Source organism: Olea europaea, chromosome 10, assembly GCF_002742605.1.
Source record: "Olea europaea var. sylvestris chromosome 10, O_europaea_v1, whole genome shotgun sequence".
In the NCBI taxonomy this organism is placed as follows: domain Eukaryota; kingdom Viridiplantae; phylum Streptophyta; class Magnoliopsida; order Lamiales; family Oleaceae; genus Olea; species Olea europaea.
In genome coordinates, this window is record NC_036246.1 from 2,172,912 (window position 1) to 2,185,492 (window position 12,581).

The 12,581-nt window shown below is 34.4% G+C and overlaps 1 protein-coding gene and 1 long non-coding RNA gene across 3 annotated transcripts; one reads left to right on the forward strand and one right to left on the reverse strand.

Annotated features, from left to right (window-relative positions):
- Positions 1-5,094: 5,094 nt before the first annotated feature.
- LOC111400843 lies at positions 5,095-11,056 on the reverse strand. 2 transcript variants are annotated; one of them, XR_002703867.1, is made up of 4 exons: positions 10,753-11,056; positions 6,128-6,240; positions 5,815-6,051; positions 5,095-5,632 (listed from the first exon to the last, which is right to left on the reverse strand). It is a non-coding gene; the product is annotated as an uncharacterized LOC111400843 (long non-coding RNA). The 2 variants fall into 2 exon arrangements; XR_002703868.1 differs by lacking the exon at positions 10,753-11,056 and adding an exon at positions 7,131-7,327.
- Positions 7,317-9,462, forward strand: LOC111400842 (RNA exonuclease 4-like). The gene is made up of 7 exons (XM_023028273.1): positions 7,317-7,391; positions 7,531-7,682; positions 7,768-7,901; positions 7,997-8,208; positions 8,289-8,495; positions 8,739-8,819; positions 8,901-9,462. Exons 1-7 carry the CDS (start codon positions 7,357-7,359, stop codon positions 9,139-9,141), a joined length of 1,062 nt encoding a protein of 353 aa, XP_022884041.1. The 5' UTR covers positions 7,317-7,356; the 3' UTR covers positions 9,142-9,462.
- Positions 11,057-12,581: the final 1,525 nt, after the last annotated feature.

Here is a 12,581-nt window from a genome sequence, read left to right on the forward strand (position 1 = left end):
GGGTGTGGGGGGGGGGGGGGGGGGGGATTCAAATTCAGTTATTAATTATGACCAATTCAAATTTCTGGTTTTATATTTTAAAATTCAAAATTAAGGTGATAAATAAATAATTAAATATATTTTATTAATTAAATATATTGATACCATAATTATACAATCAATGATCACAATTATATATAGGGCTAGGCAAATCTCCCGAACCGAACCGAACTCGACGGTTCTTGTCAAATTAAATACCCGAACGCGTATCTAAATTGAGAACCGATGGGTACGGTACGGTTCGATTTTCGATTCTAGACCAAAAATCGAATAACCGAATAAGAACCGAATCTTTCTAATTTTTTTTATATTGAATAAATCAAATTATTTTAATTTTTTCTAAACAAATTAACAATTTCTAAATCCAAATTTTTGGTCCAATAATTTGTTTCATTTCTAGTTTTTTAATTTTTTGCCCAATTACCCATTTTATTGTTTCATTTCTTAGCCCAACAAGATTCAACCCACTAAATAACCCTAAACACCTACACTAAAGTGTATAATGTTGTCTCGACTCTCGCACTCACTCTCGCAGCTTCACTGACATTTCAAAACATATACAATTTTTGGCCGACGCTGTGACCTCCGATTGAAATTGTGATCTCCGCCAACTGAAGTTTTGATCATAGCGATCATTTGAATAAGATAATCTACTAGTCTCTGACATTCCAAAACCATTGAATATGTCATTAGTTATATTTATATAATGTTGTTATAAATGTTAAAAAATTTAATTATAGTACAGAATCGAACCGAACTGAACCAAACGAAATCGAACCCAAACGGTTCCATAATTATATTTGGACCTGACGGTTCCATTTACTAGATACCCGAAAATTTTGGTTCCGTTCGTTTCGATTCTCTTTAGAACTGAACCGAATCGACCCGCGCCCACCTCTAATTATATACTTATAGATCACAACTTATTTAGGTCACATATTATCAAATTAATTGATCATGGATTATTTCATGGTCACAAATCCAAAAGTTTATAGATTACAGTTTATTCATCACTTACATATTTTCAAATTAGTTGGTCACAAATTATTTTTTAGTCCCAAATTATATAATTTTTAGGTCACAATTAAATGATTAATCACAAATAATCAAATAATTGGTCACAAATTAACCAAATAGTTTGTCACATACACCAAACATCCCATTCCCACCTTCGATCCCGATCCTGATCCATCACCAGTACTTGATAACAAATTAACCAAATAATTTCTCACAAACACTTAAGTAGTTGATCACAAACTTTCTACTTCTCGCCCCGTCGTCACCACACCACCACCACATCTGCCACCAACATCAACTACAACAACACCACCACAAATCACGGGACGCCACTACTGCACAATACCATCGCACCCAACCACCGCCACACAAACCAAATCCAACATTATGACCACCTCACCACTGTAACAGTGCTCCATTGCAGCAGCGACTGTAGCGCGAAATCTGAAGTTGCGACTACAACAGCAACTGTCGCATTGTCATCATCGCTGCAGAGTGAAATCTGAAGCAACGACTACAGCACCATCATCTGTAGCAATCAATGCGCAAGCGACTACATCACAGCGATCGATGATATAGCTGTGCGCCACGACGTTAGAGTACCACTCTAGGTATTCCGATGGCTTTGTTGAGGAAGAAAATAGTAGACATAAAGGGAGAAGAAATAAGAGAAAATGAGATGAGAGATAAGGGAACTAATTAAAGTTTGAAGTGAAATTTGGTTAGGTAGGGTAGAGTTGGGTAAATAGGTAGATTAATTTGATTTTATAATATTATTTATTAATACTAAAAATTTGAATTAATACCTGAATTTTGAATAAAAAACTTTTAAACAAGATTTTTGAATTGAAAAGTCAAAATAATCTGTGTAGATGTAATTTCCACTTAAGGAGATATTCCTCTTGGGGTCCCCAATCTTTTCATTTGGACCACAACATACTCCAAAATGACCGATGGATTAATTTCCCTCCACATTGAGTACGATTAAGTTGGTAACTTGCTTTTTACTTATGAAAATGTAAAACTTTCCTCTTGAATTTATATCGGTCCAAGGGGTCTCCAAAATGGAAGGAAAATATTTTTTAACAATTATACCCAAATTTATCACGTGTCTGTCTTCTTTTGCAAGCTAAATAGATGACTTCAATCAATTTAAGATACCATGTGCACATTTTGTGATGTTGGGAACCTAGGATGACCCAAACGGAAAGTTAGAGACCCATAGTGGCACCTGCGAAACGATTAGATATTTCTAAGGGATCCATATGTTCGTAGATCTATCAAATGCATACCCGTTTGTATTATACAAAAATCCTTTCATGCACAACAAAATGGATAAAACGTCGACAACAACTGCAAAGATATGATAGTAGAATGAATGAGATAAAGTTTAGAGTTTATTAATAAACAAGGGTACAACTTGCTATTCAAAATAGAGCCTAATTTTTTTCTTTTTTTCTATAAAGACAAATTCACTCTTTATTTTATTTCTTACCTTCAAAAGCTTATTTCAATGTTCTAAAAAACGTAAAATGTGCCGAAACATGAATAATAAGCTTCGACCTAAGCGAGCATAAGCATAAGAAAAAGGTTTTCTTGTTTTAATATTATTTTAAAATTTAAAATCAATTTACAAATTATTTAATAAATAAAGACAAAAGCGTAATATATATATATATATATATATATATATATATATCAAAAAGTGTAAAAGCACGCCTAGTCGCGAATTAAAAAAAATAAAAATGGGCGATGCAAGACATTTTGCACCTAGGTATCATCTAGGTACCGCTTTTCAGAACATTAGTTTATTCAACTTCGCAAAATAATTAAAAAAAAAAAAGAAACTCCGTAAAAAAGATATGATGGGACTAATAAAGTAAGCATCATTTTATTTTTCAAATATTATCTAGAAATAATTTATCGATGAAAATTGGCTTCAGTTTAAAGGATTAATTTAATTTGATAATATTATCAAATATTGAAAGGTAAATTGGCATCTATCAAATTCATTTTATAATTTTTCAAATATTATCTAGAAATTCAATTCAGTTATGTTGATGAAATTCTTGGAATATATCTGGTCTTTGTCAAGGCATCTTTCACAAATAGAAAAAGTGATATTTTTACATCATCAAGTTTGACTTGAATTGTGTCTCCCAAGTCAAATTTGAAGTGGATATTCCCCAAAATTAATAGGTCAATTGTTATTATTATTTTACCACAAATTCAGTTCCTAACAATATCTATGATCATTGAGCATCCTAATACAATATTATCGAGTAACTTTTTTTTATTAAATGTTAGAAACTCAAAACAGAGAACCTTTTAATTATTTCTATAACAAATTAATCTCAACCTTCATGTTGGAGTTCACTCTCAACGTTAATTATAACTTAAGCAGATACCTGATGCTAAAACTTTTGTGTAACAATACATGTTTTCTTGAAGGTCTAAAAACGTTATTTTTGAATATTAAAAGGTTTCTCGTAATGGTAGAACTATAATAAAAATTTTAAAGACCAATTTATCATTGGGACAATAGTTAAAGATCACCTATGCAATTTCCTCATTTTGGAAAAGGATACATAATTTGTATGGACCGCCCAAATCATGAGATCAAATCTGAAGCACTGTAATTACTTCATCAGCTTCGACCAATCTTCTTCCAGCAAATGACAGTGTCCCATAGCCACTTTGTAGCCACAAAGATAGAATCGTCACTTTATATCATTTTTACTTGGAAAATTTGTTGCACAAGCTGACAACGTTAAGTATAAATAAAGGTGCCTCCAGCCAGCTCCTCGGGCACATCCAAGTTGGCAAAAGAAGGACAGTGCGGGGCTCGCAATCCCAGCGTGGAGAGTTCGATTCCTGGTTGGAGCAGCTGAGTGTTGTAATAACCAGAGGAAGGTTGGAGCAGCTTGGTGATGTAATAACCATGGAGGAGGCTCCCTTGGGGTCAGGAGTATAAAGGCTGTTCGAACCTGGGTCAACTTGGGCACATCCCATGATTTACCTCCCTAAGCTGCTGAGGGGCCGGAAGTTCAGGGATGAGGATATAGTCTGGCGTAAGCTGGAACACCTCGTTAAAAAAAAAAAAAAAAAAAAAAAAAAAAAAAAAAAAAAAGGGCCCCCCCCCCCTTTTATTTTTCTTTTTTTTTTTTTTCATTTGAAAAAAAAAGGTGCCTCCAGCCTCTTCAATTGTCCTTTTTTTTTTTTCCGGGTATATTAGTGGCCATGCATTTGATATGATTAATCTTTGAAGGTCCAACGTTGTCTTATTTTGAGTAGTCCAACCCCATCATCAATCAATATATATTACCCTTAACGTGTCTCTCAAAATGGGACTCTCTTAAGTATACCAATCTTGAAATATGAACACTCATTTAAGAGAATGTTTGACACCAATTTTTATGGGAAAATGAATTTTAGAATAGTAAATTGATGGAGAATGTGTGGATGAAAAATAAGGAATTTTTTTTATTTACGTGTAATATTATTTTAATGAAGAATGTGTAGTTAAAAAAAGATAGATAATAATGCATTTTGAGAAAAATGAAAATCAAACGGGGCCTAAGTTTTAGACGAATTGAGTTACTAATTCTAGCTTAATAAGCTCTAATAATTTAAAATTCCAACTTAAAAGATTAACTTTATTAAGAGAAGTAACTCAAACTTTCATATACTATTTATTTTGTTTTATTGATGTGGGGCATTAACCTTATATGATTGTTACACCAAGCTTAGCAAGCCGAATTTTCCTTTTCTCTGGGCATAATTTTTATCTCGAATCTAAATCAAATTCTAAGCGTGAATGTGGGCAAACTTTTAAGTACATAATATTCGATAAGATAACTGACAAATATTTTACACGCTTTCCTCTCCTTTTTCATCCAGACTAGTCTAGTATAATCAAATCCAACATACCATACACTAGACTAAGCATCTCATGGCCTCTTTTCTTTCATCAACTCCAGTCCAATTCAATTTAACATACCATAAATGACATTAGTGTGTACTAATAAACCCACAAAAAAAGTAAGTAATTTCACTAGTTGGTATTAAAACATTACAATATGCCCGGAATATCTAGTTTGATGCCATGTCAATTTAAGGCCCCTACCATTACATGTAGCTGTCCACTCACTCATGCAAGTAGAACTTTCTTTTGACCAAATTGAGGTTTGACGAATCCTATGCTTTTCTAGTGTTGGAACAAAGGGAAAGAGAAAAAAAAGGTGTATTTTGCGAATGTTCACATAAATACTAGTCCCTTTAATCTAAGCTTTGACTATCCACTTCGCATATTCATATGATTCAACATAACATATTCACTTCACGGCTGTCCTCCCAAGCAAGCCTAGGTTTTCCTAGGTATACACGTGTCAAATAATCGCACAAATTTACAATTACCAATTGCGTATAATATTTTGATCTTGGCTTACTATTGTATAGATGGAAGACTAAAAGAGAGGGAACGAGTTGACGAACTTACCTTTTAATAGAGCAATGACAATTGCATGCCGTATGCGTTGGTATGTCTTTGGTCGCCTACTTCCAATACAGGGTGTGCCTGCGACATGTGAGCATTCACACAACAAAATTTCCGTGAGGAAACAAAAAAGTATAAAAGAAAACATATTTACCAAATCTGTTATAATATGTTTGATACTCAATATTATACACGTTTGGACAATAAAATAAGAACTATTTTACTACTGTCCAATCATGTTTCATACTGGGTCCAGAACATACCCATAACACTAAGCGAAGGACCTTGTAATTTCGCTGAAACTGCACAAAATACAGATGAGACATTGGTTTGACATTCCAAACAGATTGGGGCTGGACCAGAATCCTTATATTCTTGAATGGATATCTTCTGCAGAGGCTATCTGAATATGTAGGACCCATTTCAGTCAAAAGATAGTCCCGCTGAAATTCCCATACTTTCCCAAGTCAATACTCTTCACAATTGGTTCCCTCTGCCCTCTGCTTAATTCAAGGATACACACAGTGAAAAATGTAAAGAAGAATAATGGGAAAGAAATAAACTTGCATTAAATACCTTATCTCCTTCAACAATTGCTTTTCCGAAAGGATACAGATAAAACCTCTGTTTGGAGGAGATTTAAACATTTATCCTCACATGCTATCTTTTTATCATATGTCGAATCATGGCTGTACATCAATATGAAGGTTGTCCAATAAGTGACACGATTTAACTTGACCATCATATATATGCATAACAAACAAAAAAGATGTATGTTCAACTGGGGAGTAGGATAATTCTTTTCATTGTTATAGTAATCTAGAAATTCCAACTAATAACTACATTAAGGGCATGGCCTTTGAGAAGCTCGAAGGAACTTCTGAGATCCAAAATCTGCTTTTGGATCAATTTGGTTAATTTTATAAAATGTTTCGTCTAGTTAAAAGAGTTGTTAGATGAAGTTGGTCAGGTGTGAATTTTTCTAAAAGCTCTTCTGAAAGAGAAAACTCTTTTAAAAATTAGTTTTCAAATACAAATTAAACCTCCGTTTGAGCTACATTAATGTAAAAATTAGAATGAAAAAATATAACTGTTATGAACCCTACACAAGAGATAAAAAGTGAAGTAAGTGGTTTGATGTGATGGATAATGATCATATTTTTCATTTTAATGAGGAAACAATGGGGCTCAAACAGGGCCTAAGATAGCTACATCAGGAATCTCCTATACAAGAAGCAGAAGTAGAAGCAACAGCAAAAACCTTACCAAACAGACCCTAATAGGCTTAGGAAAATGCATATGTTAGCCACCAAACAATATATTATCAGCTGAATTCATGAAGGCAGATGCAAAACCAAAAATGTAAAAGTTTTCTAATTAGTAACTACATTACAATGAATAGTCAAACCAATTCTTCCAGTTAAGTCCCCCAAAAAAGTGGGACAAATGCTCTCACGTTTAGGTAAATCAATAGCAAGTTGGAAAACTGGGAATGTTAGAGAGGGGGCGGCTATGATAAGACGTGATGACAATGGAAATATTCTACTAGCTCATACTGTGGGCCCCCAAAGCGGATTACCTCGAATTTTTTTGCATTAGATTGGTGTGGGCGGTACTACCATGTGAATTCTAAAGATGGTCACCCAAGGATGGAGAAAATAATGGCCTTGAGGAATCTTTCCATGCATTGTTTGATAAGAAACAGTTCCCCAACAGCAAATATAAATACCTTCACATGTTCACTTCTTCCTCAAGTACTCCAAATTCTCAATTGAGTCTCTGGATCACTAGGAATACCGTCAATCATGGACAACAGATATGAGTCTTCAGAGAGCCAAAGGTACACTTTTATTCCACACAATGAAACCATGTACTCATGCATTCTCACATATATTCGTTATATAGGATGCATTGCATAATACAGCACAATGTGCATACTGATGGATGTTATATTACTCCCTAATCCGTTTTGTGTTCAGGAACAAGTGTGCTGCATGCTATAGACAATTCAACAAAATGGAGCATTTGGTCGAACACATGAGGACGTCATATCATTCAGCACATGAACCCATGTGTGGAATTTGTAAAAAGCATTGTCGGTCATTTGAGTCTCTAAGGGAACATCTTATAGGTATTCTTCAAACTCCAAGAAGCTACATCATGTTCTTTGACATTTAAGATTTGGCTTCTTCTAACATCTTTGATTTTATATATAGGACCGTTACCCAAGGTAGAATGTGAAAGGATATTTAAGGAAAGAGGGTGTGATCTTTGTTTAACCATCCTTAGTAGCCGTAACGCTCTCTACGTCCACCGAGAGAAATGCCAATTCTCACGCAGCAACAATATTGTACAGATGCTCAAACTAGAATATCTAACTACATTCTTTAACCTTTTCGGCATAGAATCAGGATAAAACAATTCTTGCTGGGTTTTCTTTTACAGGGTCTGACACATCGAATGGCAAACTTAGGCATTCAGGATGATTTGAAGATCGATAATAATAGAGCAAAAGTGGTTTCACTTGCTTGCAAAATGGTCGGTGGAGGTAGTGATGGCTCCTTAGATCTTTGTGCAAGGGTTTGCCTCATTGATGAGTATGAGAAGATAATCTTTCATACATATGTGAAGCCACATCTGCCTGTCACAAACTATAGGTAATGAAATATTTACAAAACAATGGTAAATTATGTCACGAGTAAATTCTGACTGAACTTGAAATCTTAAAAACTTTTAGGTATGAAACAACAGGCATAAGACCAGAATTTTTAAGGGATGCTCTGCCGCTTTGGCAAGTGCAAAAGAAGATTCAAGATTACTTGTGTAATGGGGAGCCTGTATGGCAGATCCGCTCCAGATGTGGAAAAGGAAGGATCCTTGTAGGCCATGGATTAGATCACGATTTGAAAAGCCTAGAAGTCGAGTATCCACAGATGATGTTAAGGCAAGTTCTCTCAGCTGAACCAGCACATAACTAAAGACTTTTATGTCATAAATTGATACCCTCGATGACTTTAGTCTGAACCAGCACATGACTAAAGACTTCTATGTCATAAATTGTTGCCCACAGTGACTAGTTCTGATTTTTCACAAATTCAATGTGATGCTGCTCATTTTTGTTTGCCATAAGAACAAAGAAAATAAAAATTTTGAAATGGAGTCACTAGTCTTAGAATTCTTTCTACAGGGACACAGCAAAATATCCTCCACTGATGAAAACGAGCAAGCTGAGCAACTCGCTGAAATATTTAATGAAAGCATACCTTGGGTAATTGCTTTGCTGCAATTTCTGTCACTTATCATTTTACTCATGATAAACCTGGGAGCATGAATATTTTTTCTTTTACAGATATGACATTCAAATTGGTATTCAAGATCCCTATGAAGACTGTGTTGCAACAATGAGGCTGTACATGAGAATGAGATCACAGCGTCATAAAGTGGAAGAATATCCGCTTGCTTCAGAGCCACAAAATAGAAACAATTTTGCAGCATGGAGGCAAAGCGAGCTTGAGAAGATGTCTCCAGAAAAGATGTTGGATATCTCAAGGTCTGATTACCATTGCTGGTGCTTAGACTCTAGCAGCTAAAGAAGGAAGTGAATTGCAATTGAAGTACTTCTCTAAATTGGGCACAAACATTAGCATGACAACCAAACATGAAATTTTATGCCATCAACTAGACCAAGCTTTTCTTAACTAATTGCAAAGTTCAATTTAATTCACTTCCAGGATGATGTGTAGCATCATAAGCTATTTCAGCTAATCGGATTTCACTTTCTGAAGGCAATAGGATCGCATTAGAAATTATAATCTATTTCATGATATAAATGATTGCATTATATCAGTTATCTTGTAATTCTCATGGTTGTATCAGTATGACTTAATGTTCAATAAAAGGCTTTCACCATACTATAGCTGTAACAAAACAACAGCATTATTTCATAAGTTCACACTCGTGAGATTGGCGATCCAAAAGTAACAGGATTTATACAGCTTTGTGTGGTAAAATATTCCAGAAACTATACGCTGATTTCAAGCCTGTGATACTCCATTCAAACACGTAAGATTAAGTGGTATTAAGATTGGAGACTGTTAACATGTTCATTTCTCTACTTCATAGTTCCTTTAGATGATTGGGGAACCTTTAATTAGATCCAATCGCTTGACTTTGATTGGCTGCACCATGAACCATCTACTAGAACCAAGCAGTTTTGAGTTATACTTGGGTATTATTGTCAAACTGAAGCCCTAAACCTTAAGACCACTAGGATGTACCCATGTTCACTTTGTTTCTGTTCAATGATCTCCATAGCATGTAAGAAAGGTGTGTATTTCTTTGTTAATTTTCTTGGGCTGAGAGAAGGAATAGGAGAGAAGATATTGAATTTCAATATCCTGCTGCGAGGGCGCAAGAATCTTTATATTTCAAGCACATCATTTTTTTAATTGATTCACAAATACAAAAGAAAACCTTTCAGCTAGAAAATAATGAAATTTTTTAACAAAAAATAATTTCTTGGTTAAGAAATTGCAATTCTTTAGATATCAAACAATAATACAATAAAATAACTAGATAAAGAAATACAACAAAGTGTACAATAGCCAACATCAAACCTTGGGAAAATGGATCCTATCCTCGTTCACTTTTACAATTCTACTCTTCCTTGAGGAATGTTTCAGATCTCAAATCCAACCTTGTACAACATTTACAACTTTTCTCCCTCTAACTCTACACTAAACCATGATTGCACCGTCTATTTATCTTTAAGAGAAATGAAACACAGCAAGTTATAGATCTTAGGGGCATTATCAATTTGCGACAATGCGTGATCAACCTCCATCTCATTAGTGTAACATTCTTTTCCATACTCTCTCCTTCCCATCTACAATTTGAGTGATTTTAACATAGTTTCAAGTACCAAACAGAACATTATTTATGAAAATAGCATATAAAGTATAATAGCACAACATGATTCACATCCATAAAAGTATATAAGCACAAAAACCTAACACGTAGACGACAATCATAGGAAGATAAACCCACAGTGCCGTTTACAACGTCAATCCCTATGATCTCCGACTATCTTCTGATTCCATCCCATCTCCAATTTGTGTGATTTAAACATTTTTCCAGTACCAAATACAAAACTGTTTATGCAAACAACATGGACAAAATTTATAGGAAAAGGTGAAGTTTACCATGCAGTCTACAATTCCAATGGCCTTGATATCCGCTATCTTCTGATTTCATAGAGGTCAATTTTCAATTGGGAAATTTATGTACCGAAAAATATAACAAATCACACCCCTTGCATGATCAGTACGACTGTCCACCCTAAAAGGCCATTCAACACTCGAAGGCACCGGAGTAATTTATGCAATAAGGTAGTGTGTGTGAATTTGTGTATGATCACGAATATCAGACTAGTAGGTTTCTCTCAGTTTCCCAATTCTGCGCGCGTAAAGGTGGGAGGAAAATACTGTAAACTATGAGGTCCTTTCCTTCTTCCTCTGGTCTGGGTTGTATACGGATTCAAACTGAAAACTGGGCTGGGACACCTCATGTCGGTTATTTGGCCCATTAATCCATAAGGCCCAGCTTAAGTGGTCGAATTTGGATTTTGGGTAAAAAAAAAAAAAAAAAAAAAAAATTTAAAAAAAAAAAAAAGAGGTCCTTTCCTTCTTCCTCTGGTCTGGGTTGTATACGGATTCAAACTGAAAACTGGGCTGGGACACCTCATGTCGGTTATTTGGCCCATTAATCCATAAGGCCCAGCTTAAGTGGTGAAATTTTGGATTTTGGGAAAAAAAAAAAAAAAAAAAAAAACTTTAGAGAAATCAATAGTGATTTTTCATTTTTCTTTTTAAAAAAAAAAAATTTCTGTGATTGCCGTGCTCATGAACTCCACTTTCCTTCTTTGGTTTAACTAAAAATATTAATAAAAATTTAAGTTAATATCAATAATTAATTTTATCAGGAATTTCACAAAATTTACGACTTTTAGGCTTTCTCTAGGAGAGATCCAAGACCAAGATTTTAAGTGAATGTATGACCCGTTATACCTATAAAATTATCTCATATTGGGCCTTTCTATTGGATTGGGCTTGGAGTTGGCCCATTAGCCTCAAGCCTCACATGACTTGTTACATTTTCTATATATACGTTATTCATTTCACAAATGAGAACCTTAGCCAATTTCCCTCTTCCAACTCTTGCACTCTTTATTTTCTTTTCGTCCAGTCGTTGACTTAGCCATTGGAGCGCAAACGATCGTCGAACATTTTTCTCGACCGACGACCTTTGCCTCCTAATGGGATGTTTCGTGTGCAGGTGTGGAGAGGATGAGACCAGGATCTGTTGATGACTTTTTTGGATCAACAAATTGATGTCGTTTGTGAAAAATGGGTCTAATAACCATGTTTTTACCACATCAAAAAAAGGCCATGAAAAAAAAGGTATTTTTTAGGGCAATTTTCTACTGGAAATTGGCAAAGAAAACAACAAAGAACTCTGATATGAGAATAGCTACTGGAGCTTATAATATTCTAGGCCAACTCAATACAATTTTTTCATTAAAAAAAATTATCTAATGTATTTTGGAAAAATACATAGCACAAAAGAAAAGGAAGAAATAAATGAACGCTGTTTAGTTTCACCCATTCTAATATGGGGAAATTTGTTAAAGAGCCCAGTCAAACAATGTTATTGGTTAAGTAACATTCTTTCAATGTTTTTGGAACAAATAGCCTTCAACTATTAAGCACAATAAACAAACAATGTCAAATGTCATAAATACTCTCATTATTGGAAAAGACTCTAACACCCTTATCAATTCAATTAAATTCCTCAATTCAATTTTTTGTTCCCAAAATCACAGTAACCCGATTTCTTCTCTTTAACCATTCTTGATACTCTAAAATTCTATTATTTATTATATTCTTCACCTATTTGAATATCATTTGAATATTTATCATCTATATGGAAAAATCCCACTTAGATTTGAAGAAAGAAGAAAGATAATTTTAAA